Below are 20,025 nucleotides of genomic sequence, written 5' to 3' on the forward strand. Positions count from 1 at the left end.
TGGTGATGACTAGTTATCATTTGGCTCTTCGTCTAATATCCCACTCCTCTTCCTCTGCATTGCATTATCTTGCCTGAGGAGTCCAGTCTTTTTTACACCTCATTTTTCATGTTGTTGAATCAAAGATTTGCTGTAACATTCGTTTGTGAGCATCACAATCTTATAGTAACGTCTGTCGATTAAGACCTAACACTCCCATTACAGAGGAAGAAAGAAAGTGGGAATAACTGCAGAAAGTCAAATACATTTTATCATATAATTGAAAAATAATGTCATTATTTTAATAACTTAGCCTGATACCTTCTGAAAAATAAATGAGTTTTGAAATAGCTATAGAAATGAGTCACTGTTAAATGGCAGATTGCCTAAATAACATTACACAATCTTAAAGTAAATGACTGTTTTGCTGTTGCCTCTGTGTTCTGGGCTCATCACAGGAACAATGCCTGTGTGTACCGCGCTGCATAACGGCCTCTGCCTAATTTTGTCTCTTCAAAAGGTGAGAGATAAATAAGCCTTTGGAGATAACTGATGAGCAAACACAATGGTGAATTATAAATAATCTTGGATCTGTGGATGACGGGGAACATAAGCTTACATTGTATGTTGTAAGATTATGTCTGCAACAGTTTAATGACTGCAGATTTGATGCTCAATTTCCAGTAAATACCCCCATCCCAAAAACATTTCCACTCTTGAGCAAAAACCACTGAAGTCAAGGTTGATAAGTATCTACATATGGACATTATTCACTGTACTTTCACCACAGGACACAAGTCTTTAACAGTGACAATCTAATCATTTCAAACTGTGTGCAAATTGCATAGTGAGCAGATACTGCTACTGTAATGGTGACTACTTCCTGGAGCTGTACAGAGCAACACAATATAAATGTGTACAGTTAGACTGATTGGAGAGGCTCTGTGGACACGTGTCAGTGTAGTTAAAACTCTCCAAATCAGATGTAAATGTTGCATTCAAATTCCAAGGATTCCTAGTGAGTGTGCCCCTATTAAACTATCAATATTAAATATCACAATTCCAGTCAATATTTCATGAGGCCTATTTTCTAACAATGCAGCTTTCAGGGCTCGGAATCAATATTTAAAAAAAAAAGTAAATTTTTCATAACTTTAGCTTTGAAAGCCCGAGTGCATTATTAATATCACTTACAAGAGTGTGAAAAGGGACAGATTCCATATGCATTTTCTAAACATAGTGGAGGTGAAAACTATACGCTGTGCACTGATTCCAACACAAATCTTCACTATACCGTCACCCTCGTGGCAAAGGGGGTGGGACAAGAAGATTCCCCCGGCTGTGTAAAATCCATCACTGTCGAGAGAGTCCCCCTCTATTTCAAACTAGAAATCCCATCTCTTCTGTTCTTTGTCTTTGTCCTCTGTTTGTTTATGAGTCTCAGAGAGAGCAGCCTCTGCTGTCTCACCTCCCTCAGCTGCTTGTGTCTCCCCTCCCTCTCCTCCCTTCTCCTTCTCCCTCTCTTGAATGATCTCCACCAGCCTCTGAAATTTCTGGTTTAACTCCTCCATCCCTCCCACCACTCTGGCATTGTCCTTCTCTCCATCGCTCTCCAATGAGCTCAGTGACTCAGCCCTTGAATCACGGCCCTCAAACTCATAAGTCTGCAGTGAGTCATAGGGCGGCTGCGACAGGTCAAAGGTGACCTGATCCAGACGGAAATTCAGGAGGTCCTCCATCCGGAGGGGCTGCGTTTTGGCCGCTTCTGTTCTTGCGGGCTCCGCCCCCAATGGCCAGCCTCTATTGCTGCCAAACATCCCCCCCGGTAAGGGCAGAGGCTGTGAGGTCAAATCCTTTTTCTGGAGTCTGCAAATGTTCAGTAGCTGCACCCCCGCTGGGTACAACCCGCTGCCACTAGTCCCGTTCATACACGTCCCTCTGCTGTTTGGGTTCAGCGAGCCCACGATGCTGTACGTGTCTCCCTTCAGGTAAACAGGAGGGTTTACACAACTGGTCTGGCTACCATTTGAATAATTTCTCTCTGAAACGGAGGGAATGGAGGAATCAGTATCAATGTCATCTACTGTGCAGCTGGTGGCTCCCGTGCTGATCTGAGTCTGCGATGACCCCGGTCGCCCCTCTTGCTGGTTTGATGAGGAGCTGGTGTGACTTTGGCATGAAGACTCATTTGGGTCACAGAAGGTCAGACTCTCAGTGTTGCTGCTCGGTGCTGGCTCTGCTTCTGTTGGGTTTGTCTGTGAAAGGAGAAGAGAGAGAGAGTTCACAAAGATGTGCAGGGATAAAGGTATGGAAGAAAAAAAATTATTTTAATGTTTTTAGCAACTGAAAAAATTGCTAATCACTCCTGAATACTGAATTTGAACACCTCTGAATTAACTGCATTGGAATTTTTTCTGAATTCACATAGTTTTGCCTTAGAGTTTTATTTTTTGGAGGACATGACAAATTCAGATACATAATTCAAATGCTTTTCCAGTCGCTCATCTAATCTGATTGGAAAGAGTTCTGATTGTGACTCAGTTTCATGTCCTTGGTAGAAAGGATATTTAAGATTTCAAAAATGCTTTTGTTTTATTTTGAAATTTTAGAAAAATATATAGACAAATACACTATCCATACATGGTCAGATATGCTGAATCTTTGATGTCCACAGCTGCCTGATGGAAAGGATCTGAGATCTGCTCGTACTGAACATTTATTTTTATGCTGATGTCTGATGCCATTTTAGCTTCATGCAAGAATGGGTCCTTCAGATTCTGTGACTGGAATATTGATGTTTTGATTTCGAGTGATTTTTACAAAGTTATTATTTTTATTATTGTATTATATTTATATATAATATTTTTTCACATTTTTATCATAAATATTTTATTGTTGAATTTTTCTTTTTATATTGAAGCTATCTAACCTGCAGTTCTTAACTCGCTTTGCTTTATTTTTCTTTATATTTTTTCTTCTTCTATGTTTACTGTTATGAAGCAAATTCCTCGTATGTGAAAACCTACTTAGCAATAAATGGTTCTGACTCTGATCCCGATCCATACCGTATTTACTGTATAGATTTGAGGGTTCTATGTTGTTGCCTAGATACCGGAACTCCATCAATGTGGCATCACTGCTGTCTTTACATCAATGACCGCAGTGGAAATAAGTCTCGGATATCATTTGTAGATGTCTGTACACAATGAGGATGCTAAAGTAGTTCAGATAAATTGTAAGTACAGCTGCAGCTGCTTTATCAACGCACAGGGCTTAGTCGCATCCCAGCTGCTTCCTGACATACTGAATAAAAGGAGCCAAATTTTTCACAAATTTAGATTTTGACCAAATTTTAAGCAAACGACTTTTTAGATCTGGACTGAATAATTACATCTGGACTTGAGCATAGCTTTTTGATAATTGGGACACTCGAGCTTTCTATCTAACTTTGTGAAATTGTAAAAATACAATAATATTTGAAATCAATTTTTTGACATAAAAAGCTGAAAAAATTCAAGCCACTTAAATAAACACAGAGAAAAAGTAAAATCTTTCAACATGAAGTGTTTGGTTGTGATTCAGTTTCACAGTTAGGGATCTACTTGCTTGTAAGATTGTTTATACAGTAAGATCCTCACAGTCTTTCTTTGCCTCCATAAAATTGCTACATGTCTTTATTTGTTGGCATCAGCGCTGGTTTCTGACCTTGGCCTGATCCTGATTCTCTTTGGTGTCTGCTGGGTTTACATCGCTGCCTTCATTTCTGTTGGTAGTTTCACTCTTCGCCAGCATGGGCTCAGCTTCGTAACTATAAGGGCTGATCTCAGGAGAGTGCAGCAGAGGCTCAAAGGTGCTCTGGTTCTGGATGACGAGGGAGTTGCCAATATGACCTCCAGTTAGTCCATGGGTCAGCTGCGTGAGCTGCAGACCCGCCTCCAGTGGCCCGGCTGGATAATCTCTGAGAACAGGCAGTGTGTGGATGCCGTAGCAGAGGCGTCCGTAGAGCGGAGCGGAGCCTGGCCGCTGCTGGGGGTCGAGGCCGGGGCGCAGGTTACGGCTCCAGCTGTACGTCCTGGCCCTTGGCGGATTCTGCTGGGTGTACCATCTGTGCCAAGAGATAAATGTCAGAGAAGCACACAGTCACACACAAACACGCACAAGCTCCCATAAGCCACCATGGCCAGGAACTTCTCTTTTAATTTCTGGGCACAGCTCACATGTTCCTGTTGTGCATGTGCTGTATTCTGTGCATGCTCTGCAGCGCTGTAATGTCAAAAGCGGCGGTGTCTGCTTCCCCTCCCCCCTCATCATCATAGGATATGATGTTCTCCCTGACATCATCCTCCTCGAAGGGTGAGTGGGAGTCTCGCTTCTGATGGCGCAATGACAGCGAGAGTGCACACACCACTAAAGGGCAAAAAAGAGACACATGACCACATACTCTTTAGACATTACAGAAGCAACCTGACACAACCGTTCAGCGTCTCTCAAAAAGCCACAAACAACATATTTTTAGTCTTTCAGAGGCTTCGGAGAACCGGCCAAACCTACCCAGCAGCGTGGTGACACACGCCAGCATGGCCAGTAAGGTGACCAAACTGAATATGAGAGACGGAGAGGTGGACGGCATGGGCAGACAAACCATGTGTCTTTCCCACCTCCTGTCCCTCTGCTTCCCTCTATCCTCCGTCTGCATGCCTCCTCGCAGACAGGGACAAATGGTCACGGTGACCGTGCCAGTGTTGGTCAGACCCGAGGCGCCGTCACGTAGCACAACTGGCACGTAGAGGGTGAACAAGGATGAGGAGAAGCCAGGGAGGGGCTCCAAGGCAGACTGGAGCACCAGGCTGGCTGTCACACCTAACACCGTGGCAAGAAACACACATCAGACACGGTCACGCCACAACAAACATGCACCAGTTTTGCTTGGTGTCATGTATTAAATGTCAAAGCGGCGCTACCTCCGGTTTCCCTGATAGTGAGGTTGAGTGCAGAGCTGGACTCTGGAGGGATGCTGAAGTGGACCGGGGTGTCCTGCCCTCCCTGGTCCCGGTCGATGGCTCGCAGAACCTGAACTACCTGCAGAACACAGAACAGGAAGTTGTTTTAATGGTCCTCAAGATACATCTCAGGGTTTGTGATGAATTACAGATATTTTTTAACTTGTCTCTCTATTTGACTTTTTTGGAGCATATAAAAATGAAAGGTAGAACTGGTAGAACTGCAACATGTGACGAGACAAAGTTGGCATAAACGCGTCTACAAACCCTGTTGTGATATTTTTTCTGTGACAATCATTCAAAGCATTGCCATGTAATGATTACCTCTGTATAGCAGCTGTCACTGTCAGGGATGGAGACCACTTCAGTGGATTTGCAGGGAACAATAAATGGTTTAAACCAGCGTTACTGTTTTTAATTTCACTGTTTATGGTTCACTCTCCTAATACTGGATCACAGCTGTATTTAATTGTTGCTAATGCAAACCCAACATTTCGTAGTGCTGCTGCTGCTTCACAATAAAAGCATTCAGCCTGGTCAAACACAGCGTGGCGTTCACTGTGAGGGGGTCACAGGAAACGCCATGTATTTGTCACTGAAGTTGGCACTGACTGTCTGTTTATCAGAAGAGCAAACCGTCATTTTTGCCTTTGGATTATTTAGTTTTGCAGAGAGTAAAAGAAGCAGTAAAATTAGAACATGGTTGTAATTATTTCTGTCTGACTTCTTTGTTAAGACAATTTGAGTTTGTTTGGCTGCATTGTCTCAGCCTATGACTGTTAAATCGCACTTGCTGTTACCGAGGTAACCAAATCAGCCAGGACTGAAATCTTAAGGATAAGTGTAACATGAATAGTAGTGACTAGTTTATTTCAGTTCAGTTATATTTTTGAAGACTCCTTACAGTATGTTATTAATATCCACCATGACTGATTATATTAGCTTTCTATTCTATAGCTGAGTAAATAAACAGGAGGTAACTTTGCCTCCACTTCACCTGTTTATCGCAACTGTTTTTAAAAAAGGAGGAAAAAAAAATTGAGTAAAAAATGAGAAAAAAAAAGCCACACATGCTTTAAAAGAGTCACAAGAAGCTGAGACAGAGTGGATAAAAACAAGAACACAGTCTGTAGTTTAATTCAATATCAGGCAAAAACAAAAACAAGAACGGACCTGACCGGGGGCACTGGAGTCACATACAGACGTTGTGTACTGCCTGTCCAACTCCGGCGCATTGTCATTCTGGTCTAGTGTCTCTATGGCAACCACAACCCTTGACACAAGATTGGGATTGTCTGAAAGAAAAAGGGAACCGACACTAATGTTGAAATTATCACTGAATGTCTATCATTTATGCGCCACACTTGTATTCCCAACTCCAGGCGGTGCTTTTGGTGAAATATGACTCTAGTAAGCTCTGCTGCTAATGGTGCCCGAGGGCAGAGGGGCTGACATACCCCTCTGTGTGGCGATGACAGTAATATTATGCCACTGCTCCTGCTCTCGGTCCAACTCCATCACTGTGCTGATAAAGCCTGTGTCAGAGGTGATGCGGAACAGAGCCTCGGGGTCTGACTGGGGATCGACGGAGTACCTGGGATACAGAAATAGGGCATTGGCAAAAATAGGAAAGGAAAAGATAGTGAGCCCTGAGTGAGTGAGTGAGTGAGTGAGTGAGGGAGTGAGTGAGTGAGTCAGTGAGTGAGTGATTAAATGTGCAATGGTGTGATAACCACCTGATGTTGGTGCTCTGTCCTGTGTCTGGGTCCACGGCGTATACCCGGCCGACAGAGCAGACAGGGGGGCAGTTCTCAGACACGTCCAGGTGGTACCGAGCTTGGGAGAATCGTGGCGGCTCATCAGCATTGAGGACCATGATCCGGACTGTTGCCTGGTCCTTAAAGGGACCTTTCCTTAGGTAGCGGGCGTCCACTATGGGGTTCGCAACCTCCACGGTGAAAGTGTATGAATTGCGGGTCTCATAATCCAGCAACTGTTGGGTGAAGAAAAAGGCAGCCTCAGTCTGTGGGCTATACTTTATTGAAGGCCTTTCATTTATGATTTATAAATATATGTGTTGTATATTCTCATATACTAGTGCTTCATAATTAATATACAGTAAGATACTTTTCTCTTTTTTCCTCATCTCGCTTCCATTTGGATTACTCTAATAATTTTTTGGGTAATTACTCAACAGGCTCTCTCCTCTCCTAAGATTTCACTGCACGATAATTAGCCTTGAATGTCCCACGCTGTTAAAACCTGCAAAAGTAAAAAGACAAAGCCTGTCTTGAACATGGTCTACTCACTTGAATTGAGCTACAGTTTTTTAACCAGCTGCTTATTGGTTCATTGTTACTCATTAATTGCCCACTGTAGAGCGTAGAGCCTTGGGAATCTGAACCTGTCAGCAGCAGAGGGTGTTTGAGTGGAATACTGAATGTTTAATTGAATAAATAAAATGAATTTGCAATACCAGACCAGAGTAAATTCTCCTGGAATCTTGCATATTATTGTTCTCATTATGAGGCCATTTAAGCTGCATGTAGCTTCAATCCTCTGCAATTATGAAAACTTTTGTTGAAATAAAGTTGCTTTACAAACAGTCACTGTGTGTGTGCACCCACCTTGTTCAGCACAATGACAGCCTCTTGGTCTCTTCCAGTTATATTGAATATTTCAGCCTCCTCTGCGTCCAGAATGGTAAACTCCAGCTGTGCATTTTCTCCCAGATCAGGATCAGTGGCAGTGAGACGGCCCACCTCCACACCTGGTGCTGCCAGCTCAGACACAGAAAATGACCACGCACCTGCAGAGAGGAAAACAATGAATATAATGGTTTGGAGGACTGGCACCGAATGATGATTCATCTCCATGTTAGGAAGTAAAGTAAGTACACAAGTTACAGCAGGACATTTTGAGTCAAAAGACAGTGGTTATTTACATAATCCCTGTCAGTGTTTTGGCTTTTATTATAGGAAAGTTTCATGACCAGGTTTAAAGAATATGTCATGCAGTACTCACATGCCCATATGTGCCTTGTAAGTAATAATTTCTCCTGTCTATATAATCTAAATGATGTGCATCATAATCCACAGTCCTTGGTTTGTGTAGGGACGTTAAAGCTGATGTGAGGCTTCAGATTACTGAATTAGTCCAAACAACAAGGTATCATCCAAAGTCATTTTACAATGAAATCCTCTCCTTCTGTTTCCATGCAGTTTTTCTCTACAGAGCTGCAGCAACACAAACTCATATTAGCTTTGAAATTCTGAATGTGTTTTTGTTCAGACTGGACTGTGTGTTTGTCTCCCATCTCTTACATCTGAATTGTGTTAGGAAAGGATCTCTTTAGTGCTCTTTTCAATGTACACACTGTAGGCATGGGCATGTTTTAACTCAGAAATATGAATCCATCTTTTAAGACTTTTCCTTAGTGCCTCACTCTATGACTAAATTGTATGGTACTAACCCATGTACAAAATTAAAGCCATAATTTGTGATATTTTGACCACATAATGTACATTTAGAAGTGTACATTTTGAGCAGAGTGTAGTTGTCAGCTTTCACCTCTATGTAAACTGAAAATCCATGGCTTTTGTTGTAACTGTTTGTCAGACAAACCAAGCTATTAGAAACTGACACTTTGGTCTGTGGGAAGTTATGTTTATTCACTATTCACTTTGCTACAACTGAAAATGAAACTGATAATGAAAACAGATGTTGGTTGCAGTACTGGTTTTTAGCCATGCTAACATCATAGCTCTCAGCTAGCATCTGGCAATGTTTGCCTGCTGGCCCACAACACCAAACATCTAAAAATATTAGATAAATATTAATAAAGTTTTGTACATTTTGTGCACACGTTTCCCTCAGGATAAATAATGCTTTGATGATATGACTTCTTAATCTAGCTGTTTATCTCAGCTGTACTTTTTGTTTGATGCTAATTACCAAGTGTCTGCATGCTAACCTAAGATGGTGGACATGGTTAACAATATATCTGCTAAGTATCGGCATGTTAACATTGTCAGTGTGGGTATATGGTGCCATTCTGGTTTTAGCATGTTAGCATTTAGCTCAAAGTACCACTGTGTGTAAATACTGTCTCCCACAGCTGCTAGCATGGCTTTACACTCTTCATTGGCATGGATAAACAAGGCTTAGCACTGTAGACAATTTCAATTTTTTGTGCTTAAACAACATCAAATGTTTTCTAGCTCATACAGCTCACAACGTGAAGATTTGTTGATTCAGTCTGTTTTACATCATTATAAATGGAATATCTTGGGTTTCCGAACAAATAAAGCAATTGGAAATTGGAAATTATTTTGAGTTCTGGGAACTTGTGATGCTCATTTAAAAAAAAAAACAAAAAAAAAACTGGATAAGTAATGAAAGCAATCGTTAGTTGTGGCCGTAGCGTCGTCTAATAATCCATTCACTAATGTTAAAAACATACACTAAATAAACCTTTGTAAAACTTCAAATTAATTGATAGTAATTTGTCCCATTGCGTTATTTATGAATCAACAGTCGCCTTCACTGAACGGAGAATATGAGCTGCTACTGTTACAGTCTGTCCACAAAGCAAGCATGAAAATGAAGCCAGTGGTGTGTGGAAGGTCATTCATTCTTTGGAGAAACAAAATGACCTCTACTGTGATGCTGCAGAGCAACAAGCAGGAAATTCAGAGAAACGCCTTCAAATCAGAGCGCCTCTACCTTGCTGATTGTTAATTATTCAAATCCTTAAAGCATTTGAAAATCACACCCCTCGCACTCAAAGAGCATGGTAAATGAGCTGTTTGCTTAAATTGTGGCATTATTGTCAAATGGAAAATAATGAGCCAGGGTGAGGTGGTGAGGGAGGGAAGATATAGTCAGATATCAGTAAATAAATAACACACTGCTGGTATTTGAAATATTAAATTGCTTTTATAAAGAGCTGTGTTGCGGAACAATATATCAACATGAGAAAAGGGGGCTTTAAACATTAAGATGAGCAGCAGTAAGCAGAGACTTTCAGGAAGAAGAAGTAGGGGAGAGGGGGAAAAGCAGCAGAGGAGGGGTAGTATATAGAGAAATGCAGTATATGTCTCAAAGTGTTAGACACAGTCTGCAGTGATTTTACTGTCTATTGAAGCAGAAAGCACTGAACTTTAAGATGAAATATTAATAGCATGGAACAGGGAAAAGCTGGGATAAGAAAAAGTGGACATGATCTTTCACTCTTCATCATCAAGCCACAGTCCATTTGAACCTCAGTGACCACGCCGGAGTGTTTATATGAATGTTAATGCCAGTCATCATGGCAAAGGTTGTGTTATTGAAACTGATGTTAAAAACAATGATTAGGAAGAGTGGATGAAATAAAAGAGGAAGCCGCTGGACTGACAGGCTGTCTAGTTACTACAAGAGCTTATATATCATCCTGCACCTGTCGGGGCAGCCAGGACACGAAGGAGGCAAAAAATACCAGACTGCTGTCACAAATGCCATTACAACATGTTTCATCATTTTAATCTTTACTCACACACACGCACACACACACGCACACACATCCACACACACACACACAAGAACACACACAAATGCTCTAAATCTATAGAGATTGAAAGCGACCAACAGTTAAGTGGTGATCTGATAACAGCAGTGCTTACTCCGTCTGAAGTGAGGAGGGTTGTCATTGACATCGCTCAGCTTCACAGTGACGGTTGTGGTCCCTGATAATCCGCCCAGATGCCCCCCCATGTCTTTGGCCTGGAGGACGACCAGATATTCATCCTGAGTCTCTCTGTCCATATCAGGTACAGCTGTCCGCAGGACGCCTGGTGGAGCGGGGAGCGGGAGGCAGGACATGGAAGCAAAAATCACAACAGCAACAGATTTCACAGTGACACAGCGTCTCCAGAAATCAGCATCAAAGCGAGTCAGATGAATATATTTTAGAATCAGGACATTGGAAAACATGTGACTCTGGGCCGCTTCTGTTTCTGAACAATCATATGAAACGTTACTTAAAATGTTCTTATCCACATGGGACGGGACGTACGGTACAAAAGACATGTGACATCTAACAGTGCTGCTGGGATTTATGTGTGAAGTGTAGCAGTAAACAGCTTTAAGGGGATGAGCGGTACATGTGAGGCTGTGACCAGACCTGTCTGAGGATCCACAGAGAAATAGTCCTGACCGTGAGTGATGGCATACACCAGCCGGGCACTGTTTCCATATGTGGGGTCGTCGGCATCTCTGGCCGTGACTTGGATTATGGAAGTGCCTGTGAAAGAGAGGAGACAGCACATGTAGATAGATAGAGAAAAATAGATAGATAGATAGATAGATAGATAGATAGATAGATAGATAGATAGATACTGAATGAATGTAGGTGACAGGTTAAAGCATAAAGCTGGTGGATGGTTCATAAACCATTTTAAAGTGATACTCCACTGAAAATCTATCTTCTGAATATCAAATACTTACATCTGTGGGATTATAGGGATTATCCAGTTCTCTGCTGTCTATCCGCATGTTCAAAACATTATCTTAAAAACAAATATGTTACCCTGCTTGAAGCTCTGCTGCTGTGAGAGAGTGAATTAAGCCACATTCTGACAACAATATGATCGTGTAAAATATACTAGATCTTTCTGGACAGTGGGGAAGTGTATATGATGAAGTAGCAGCTTTGGAAGTACACTGATTGGCAGATTAATTGATTGAAAGAAGATTCATCTGAAAATATTTTAATAATTGATTAATTGTGTAAAGCAAAGATGTGATGCTTTGCTGTATCGTACGCAACAGCCTTTGGGATTTGTAAACTGAACACACGTCTCTGGGCTTTGGGGAGATGTGACTGACATGTTACAGACATAAGTCAGACATACGGATATTAGTTGTTTGGGTTGGTTTAGATGTTTCTTTGTCATATTATTCTTTATTTAGAGATGACTAAAATACCTCAACTATCAGACGGATTGCCACTCCAATTTCAAGTGGAGTGAATCGGTGGTGAATGAGTGAACAACAAACAGATTTCAGACGCAGTTTTGCAGCGGGAACCTGAGCACTGAGGCTGCTCTCCATGAAGGACATCCCTTTTAACATTTTTAGATTTTGGTTGAAGTATCCCATTATTGTTGTTTTTGTGCCGTACCGATGTTGGCCATCTCTGGCACCATGGCGACGTAGGCTTCGTCGGGGAAGACGGGCGGGTTGTCATTGATGTCCTGCACTCTGATGATGAACTCGGACGACGGCTCCAGGGCTCGACCAGTCTGACGGTCTGTGGCTGTCGCGATGAGGCGGTACTGGTCCTTCTCCTCGCGGTCCAGAGACTTGGTGACATGTATGTTTCCTGTGTTGCTATCGATAACAAACACAGAGCCCACCCCCTCTCCCTCCAACATGTACTTGGTGAGGCCGTCTCCTTTGTCCATGTCTGTGTGCAGCTGGAAAACAAAAGCACACAGAGTCAGTTACTGTGACACCTCCAGGCCTCACCCTCATCACAGACTGCTGATGCAGGTATAACTCATTAACACGACTGCAAGTGCTGCAAACATGACTGTGTAAAATGGGTGATTTGTGTGCAGACAGGATGTGCTCAGTGAATCTGAAATGAACGGCACCAGGTGTGGAAGATACATATGGGACCAGGATGAGTACTGATGCATGCAGCTAATCAGCTCATTGGACCAAACACGCCACTGGGGGCTTGTTGGGGGCAAAATCACATCAGTGTGGACGGAGGCCGTGTAAATGTCCCACATGTATGTTCACAGATGCATCCTGCTAACACAGGCAGTATCCATCTGTAAATCTCTCTGTCTCTTCTATCCATCTGTCCCTTTCTTCCTCTCCTTGTAAATCCATCTGCCTCACTTCCCTGCACCTATTAAACCACCTCTTTTTCCAGTTCTTGCGTCTCTCTCTTTTCATCAAGTTACCTCAGTTACACAGGATGCCCATCTGCTCACATTTCTCATTTCAATCTCTCTCTCTCTCTTGCTCTCCCTTGGACTCTCTGGTGCAGAATGCTGGTTGGGAATTTAATAGCAGAGAGGATATTAGTGTGAGCTTCATAGGTAAAAGTCCAAACACACAGAAATAGAAAGCTAAAGAGATTATTCAGCCCTCATGACACTGAGCTTTCTGACCAGGAGCCTTCACATCCCTCCACCCTTAAGGCGCATCTGCACATGTTCATAATCCACAAGGCTTTCCCATAACCTCTGCTGTGGACTGTAGATACTCATGAGAACTAAAGCCTTGGATTTAAAAATTCAGCTACAACAATGACTGTTTGCAAAATTTGCAGAGCGATTTCAAATGATCTTTTGCGAGACATTTTCATCCTGTGACATGAAAGATGTTTGTGCAACGGAGAAACTGAGGAATTTAATTGCCTACACAATGACACGTGCTGAATTAGTGCATTTATGTGCTTCAGAGAGCTGCACCCTTGAGAGTGTCTTTACATTCCAACATAATGTATGTTACCAACATATGTTCCTGCTAGTGCAATTCTCACACACTGCACAGTATGCAGGCAGTCCAGGAGAATATATAAGATTAGTGTACATCCTGTGTGTGTGTGTGTGTGTGTGTGTGTGTGTGTGTGCTGAGGGGATAAAGTTAGGGATTATAGAAACTCATGATAGCATACCCTACAAATTGCTAGATAAGGGACTCAGGCTTTTTTATTCATCCCTACACACCCACATCCCACTCACTCTTTCTTCCTTAAAGCTAGCTTTGATTTTGATCCCACACTTCACCGCCAGAGACATCTTTGTCAGAGTCTGTGCCTATCTCGCTCCCCTGCTCTTTGCCTCACCCCCCTACTCCATCCTCTCTCTTTCTACCAGGCCCTCCTCTCCTCACTGTCTAATTGCTGGCTCAGTCCCGCTGTGCTTCAGTCAGCGTGGAAAAACACTCTCGCTGAGGGGAGGAAATGTATCCGCCCTGAAACAAACAAAGCCGGAAAAAGAGGAAATTCTCTTTTCCAATTCCTTTGTCGCTCTCTGTCCCACACAGTAATCTGAATTTTCCCCTCCTCTCACTCATGCGCTTCATTCACCCACTGCTTTGTATCTGCTTCACGCTGCTTTCTCTGGCAGCCAAACTCTCCCTCTTTTTGCACGAGTTGAGTCACCTGCGATTTGAACTGTTGATCAAACCTCGCGCCATTAGCGGGTTTGATGCAATCACCCCTCTATTTTTGTCTGAGAGAAAACACTGCGCCTATGATCCCCTTGTAGTGCAGGGGCACTTTATTACATGAATATCAACATAAAGACTGTGCCTGCAGAGGAATGAGTGGCTTCGTGCGTCTACTGATTGCTTTACCACCCCTCCCTGACTGTATCAATAACAACCAGAGAGGGAGATTAAACATTTATGAGGTGTATACTGCACTGGTAAGAATCCAATCTAGACTGTCACTATAAAGTATACTGCTGGCTGCAAAGTGGCTGGCAACATTCCCTGTTAGTGTTACAGCTGATATAATCCCACTCTGAGTATACTGTGGCTGCCAGCAGCTGCATTAGTGAGGAGCACCTGACTGTGAAATGCTACAAGTGAACCCCTGGGATCTGAATGGTTCAGGTGTGCTGCCGTGGATTAAATCATCTCAGACACTTTCTCATGTTGCGACACCGACAGCGGTCGAGGGGATGCTGGTGTGGCGACGTAAGGCTCAAGGATGTGACACGACAAGTGGCGCACAAACATTGCAATTATTCCCTGGTGTGTTTGTGCCTAATGCCTGAGCGCATGACGGAGCATTTAAAGCACAGAAAAAAAGACTAATTACAATTTGTAGACACATTATTACATACACGGAAATATTTAATTTGAGAAAATAACAATCTGTTCTTGTCCTAATTGAATCTATTTGTGTTTGCTAATATTCAAATGAATGTTTGCTCATTTGGCCTCGGTTCGGCCTCCCGGTTTCTCTGACCCATGGACGCTCACCCACAGCGTCGCTCTTGCTCTTTACATATCTGCCGTGCACACTCTCAGGGTTGTTTACTGGCTCACTCAACCTGACACACTGTGACACTGAGCCAAATTGGAGTAGGTCATTTTTAAATGGCTGGTTTGTCTCCAATTGGATTCGCAGTGTTACTGGTTACTATGGAAAGAGGGAACTGGAAGAGGAAAGCAGACACACACACATAATTGTGCTGTTTTGGCAAACATGGTGATGGCAAACATGTATTGAGGACAGAATATAAAATATAATTAATGTTCTTGCAAAAAATCTGAAATGAAGCACAGATACGACTTCCTGCTTACCCGTCCAATGAGCACAGGCTCGGGCCCTCGATACTCCTCGATCACAAAGAACTGGTTCCAGAGCCAGCTCCTCCGGCGGCGAGAGCGAGGCCCCGACCCGCCGCCCTCAGACTCTCTGACCCAGTTAGAGCGGCCCCGCGTCCTCTCAGGCGGAACGTCACCGACACCTGTCTCCAAATGGCGCTCGGGCTGGAGAGAGTCCTTCTCCTCTGAACTCGGCACTAGACTCTGATCATTAATTACACCTTCAAACTCTCCATTAGTCAAATTGCTCCTTTTCTTGTGGTTCACGGTGAGTTCAGGGCTATGTTTAGGTATGAGGGATGTGGCAGCAGATTCGGGATGTGTAAGTGTGACTGTTTTCCTCGCTGCGTTGTTCTTAAAGTCAAAATCTTCAGGTTCTCTGTCATTCAGCTGAAAATCCACGTTTAGCAGCAGTCTTATATCATCCGTTTTACTCTGACGCTGGTTTTCCTCGTCTCTGATTCTCATAACGAACTTCTCCGTGGACTCTGGTTGTGCTGAAACTTGTTGTCTTTTGCTTAATGTCACTTTCAAATCCTGCTCTTTCTCTGAAAGACCGACGGCCACTGAGATGCAGTTTCTTTCCCCTTTACAGAATAAAAGCAGAAGAAGCACAATGTGTGCTGCCATAGCTGAGGTTCACTGATCAGTCTGTTTCAGAGAGGAACTGACGAATGGCTGACCGGAGGCAGGTTGTCATGATGATGTCTTCCTTTCACCCTCTTCTGTCACGTTCTCCCACGATGCGCACATGCTGCACAGGTTCACCTGAGAGGACACATAATTAGTGTGATCATCACTGTTTTAATTAAAAAGGGAAACAAGTCCCTCAAGTGAAAAGACAAAGAGATGCGACATCTTAATCATTATCTTATAAAGAAGAGGAGATATTGAGACAAGTGTGTGGTAAAACGTTTTGCTGCTGCTTGTTGAGCAGCTCTGTTTGCTAATCTGAGCGCTCTCTGCCAGCTGCTGTAAAAATAGCAGTGAGATTCACACAGACACTGAGCGTTACGGTCTGATAAGAAATTATTTAAAACGGAGAATTCACTTCGGACCAGATGCTGGTGGTCGCATTATTCTGCTGCTGTGTTTGAATCCTGTTATTGATCACTCAGGCCTTCTCAGAGTGTTAAGTGTGGTCTTAAAAAATTTCAATTAATTTGCAGCCTGAGGTTGTGGAGATGAGGTGGAGCTCAGGTACTTTACTGTTCCCTGTCACACACAACTGCCTGGACATGGGGTGATTTATGTCATCCCCAAAGATGGTCACCCCATGCCTCAGTGCCCGCTACAGAAAGAAGCTCCCCTCGAGAGATTAATTAGACTCATAAATAATTTAATCAATGACTCGTCCTCATTTTCCAAAAGTTTAATGATGTGAGTTTCGTTAGTATTTGAGTCAGATCGCGGCCATTGATCTTTGAAACTTGATGTACTGAGAAGTGTCGGCGGCTTAACTACTCAAAGTGTGTAATTGCAGTTTTTCCATCCGTGGTCCACCTGCAACCATCACTCTGCTTCACTATTTCCTCAAATGAATGTAAATTTTCTGATGTCTGTTTTCACTTTTATACACGCATGGAGGCGTGCAATATCACACACACATGAATACACATACACACACACACACACTGTGAGTCATGGGTGTGCGTGGTTGTGTGGTTTTCATGAATGCACTTGTGTTAAACAGATTTACAGTGAAAGAGTTCCGTGTTAAAAAGCTAAGGAGATCTCTGCGCGACCTGCTACGCTCTGCAGATGCTCAATACCGTGAACATAAATGACATTGTGCACACTGATAAACCTAAATCCTCCGGCCCTTATTGGACTAAATAAATGTACAGTCAAACACAGGCTTTGATTCATTTAGATGCAAATAAGCACAGAGAGGGCCTATAGTAATGCACAAGCCTTTGATGGCCATGTATAATATGAACCATAACATTTTCTGATATGCTACATATGAAAGGACGGACACATGAAAATGAAACCAACTTTCTTCTTCACTCCAGATAATGACCTAGTTTCTCAAAAGCAGGACGGAGAACAGAATCAATTTGAGAATTTGATCATAGAAAACATTAAGTCATTTCTCCTCCTTTACATCTTTTTTTTTCCTTCTAAAAATTCCCCCTTGATTTTTTTTTTCTCATTTTGCACACCAATTATATCAAGTCATCCATGTGTAATACTCCATGTTCAGCATCTGCATCTGTTTACCATCATCTTAAATCTAGCAAAATACAAGAGGTTCCTCCAGAACACTTTTGTCTTCCTCAGCTATTGTGTATTAGCATAGACTGAGCTCACGGCTTACATTCCCTCTGCCAGCTTTGCTCCAAAAACACGTTGCCAGCAGTACATGCCATTCACTGTTGTTTGAAGTCTTTAAGAGTGTAAGTGCGTATGAGATATGTGTGAAATGTAAGGCAGGGATAGAGGATGAAAGCGTGAGGACGATTTGCTGTTGCTGGCTCAGAATGGAATGATGAGTGGTGACATAGCTCTAAATTGCAAATCGCTGTTTCAGTCTCACTTCACTCTGCATCGAGTCGCTTCACTGCAACAAGGCTATTTCATTTTTATTAAAAATAGCCTGTGCATGTCAGGCCTTTTACATAGGGAGAAATGGGAGAAGGAGGTGGGGGTGGGTGGGTGGTGGTGGTGGAAGTACACTAGGAGCAGAGGAAAGGAGGGGGTGGGGGGGGGGCTGCCCAGGCTTAAACGACCAGGACGTGGACAGATTCTGTTCCATTTGAACATCTCTGGCTTCCTCTGCTGCTGCCATTCGTCTTAATGCTCACACACAGACCTCTCATCCTGCCTCGCTGCCTCTCTCCTGCTCAGTGCACACACACGCGCGCACACACACACACACACACAAATCTCTTAAGTCTTTCCAAATCACACTGGTGAGGAGAGGAGAGGCCCACTGTACTCAGCACATCAGTCACCTCATTATTGTGAAGCTTTGACACTCAGACAGCTTAACCTTAAGTGATGGCCCACCACTGCAAAAGCAGTGTGCTGCTGAGCAAGTGTTCAGCCTCGCAGTCATGTGTCATGACAAAAAGCCTCTGTGGTTGAACGCTTCTGTCAGTGTGTGAGAGTTGTACATGATCATTTCATTGACATTACATTGTAAACACAAAAGGACAATATAACATTTCTCCATTGCAATGAAGGCTCGTTGCTTCCTCTCTGTCTCTGACACGCACGCGCGCGCACACTCACATCTGGCCCGCTTATTAGCATATCTAGTAGAGATACTCTAAACAGCCCGGAGCGTGACCTTGTCTTGTTAGAGGCAGCCAGGAAAATGACCTAGTTGATGCATGTTAATGTGATTTACACACTTGGCCTAACTATTATAATGAACGCAGCGTCCCAAAATACTGCTGTGGGCTTGTAACCGAGGTCCAGCGACCCCCTCATTTTAGCATGCGAGAACCCCCCCTCCCGCGTGAAAGTGCACGCGGCAGGTAAGCATACACACACACATACACACACGCACTAACATACACAAACAAACAAACGCTACCTCTCCGGAAAATGAGCAAGGAAGCTCAGCGTTATCCGCGCCATCTGTCAGAGCTCGGCTCCCGGTTCACTCACCTACAGCCCCGTGAGAAGCGCGTGCTCAGCCGCCGCTCTGACACATCAACAGCTCGCACATGGTCACAGCAGCTACCGGCCGCTAACCGCGCCAACCTGACAGCGACACAGTTGGATAGAAAAGCTGAGCGGTAAAGTGGAAGGAGGACTAGTAGGAACTTGTCGAGTCTGTGTGTGTGTGTGTGTGTGTGTGTGTGTGTGTGTGTAAAGAGGCTTGACTTCAATAAACGGGTGAACCGTGCAGATGAGAGGAAAGTGGCGGAGGATGGGTCTTACCGTGTGTCCTCGCGCGCCGCTCCGGAGGCTCTGTGGTTTAACGGAGCTGAAATGATCCAACGTGGGAAAGGATGGAGGTTCATCTGAGCTCAACGTGAGGTCTGTCCACTTAGTCCAGTCTTTCTCTCTCTCTCCGTCTCGCTCTCTCTACATCTCTCTCTCTCTCTCTCTCGCTCTCTCTCTCTCTCTCTCTACATCTCGCTCTCTCTCCCCCTCCTCCCTCTCCGTTTACCTCCCTGTCTCCTTTAGTTTACTCACCCTAAAAGCCTATTATTGTGAACCAGTATATGTGGTGCTCACCCATTTTAATAAATGAGATCTATCATATTTAATATCATAGTTCCCTCAATGACATTTAAACCGTGTAAGCCCCTTCTCTATTGTGTGGTTAGGTTTTTTCATCGTTTCCTTGAAGTCACGCAGTGTTTTGTAATCTGCTTAAATGAAGCCAGGCTGCACAACCATCTTCAACTTTGCATTCTTCCACCCAGAAGCTCGACCACAAAATTCCCACTCAGTGCTGCGTTAAAAGATGAAATTTCATGTCTAAGAATGACTGTGATTTGTTGGCACAGTGAGTTGAAAAGATTGTTCATCACGTGTTTTCTTTGAAAAATAAATTACATAAATGCCATTGCTGTAATTCAGTCTCCCATTAAGTCTTCAGATTTGTGAATACTGTCAGTTTTTTGCATTTGTTTCCACATTTCAAGGATTTCAGGACAAACTGACTTCATCTATTTGCAAAATCTTTTAGATGTGAAAGATGTAAATGTAAAATCCCTCCATTTCTTCCCTCAATATTGGAGCATTT

At 43.3% G+C, this 20,025-nt stretch overlaps 1 protein-coding gene across 1 annotated transcript; it reads right to left on the bottom strand.

The window, feature by feature from the left end:
• Positions 1–232: 232 nt before the first annotated feature.
• On the bottom strand, positions 233–19,304 carry cdh24a (cadherin 24, type 2a). Its single transcript, XM_023428737.2, has 14 exons — positions 19,212–19,304; positions 15,294–16,085; positions 12,142–12,436; positions 11,143–11,262; positions 10,643–10,810; positions 7,607–7,788; positions 6,716–6,972; positions 6,437–6,573; positions 6,153–6,274; positions 4,941–5,058; positions 4,531–4,839; positions 4,197–4,386; positions 3,685–4,084; positions 233–2,234 (listed from the first exon to the last, which is right to left on the bottom strand). Exons 2-14 carry the CDS (start codon positions 15,945–15,947, stop codon positions 1,365–1,367), a joined length of 3,822 nt encoding a protein of 1,273 aa, XP_023284505.1. The 5' UTR covers positions 15,948–16,085; positions 19,212–19,304; the 3' UTR covers positions 233–1,364.
• Between the last annotated feature and the right edge of the window lie 721 nt (positions 19,305–20,025).

The sequence above is a fragment of the Seriola lalandi genome, unplaced genomic scaffold (assembly GCF_002814215.2).
Source record: "Seriola lalandi dorsalis isolate HSWRI2012SDOR001 ecotype SW California unplaced genomic scaffold, Sedor1 jcf7180002054885, whole genome shotgun sequence".
Taxonomy (NCBI): domain Eukaryota; kingdom Metazoa; phylum Chordata; class Actinopteri; order Carangiformes; family Carangidae; genus Seriola; species Seriola lalandi.

Bases quoted from the DNA above. Each gene is read 5' to 3' on its own strand.
- cdh24a (XM_023428737.2), bottom strand. From the start codon at position 15,947: ATGGCAGCACACATTGTGCTTCTTCTGCTTTTATTCTGTAAAGGGGAA. The intron at 6,275-6,436 runs GTATGTCAGCCC...TTTTTCTTTCAG, and splicing joins TGTCATCGCCACACAGAGGG to ACAATCCCAATCTTGTGTCA. The intron at 5,059-6,152 runs GTCCGTTCTTGT...TGTGTTCTGCAG, and splicing joins ACTCCAGTGCCCCCGGTCAG to GTAGTTCAGGTTCTGCGAGC.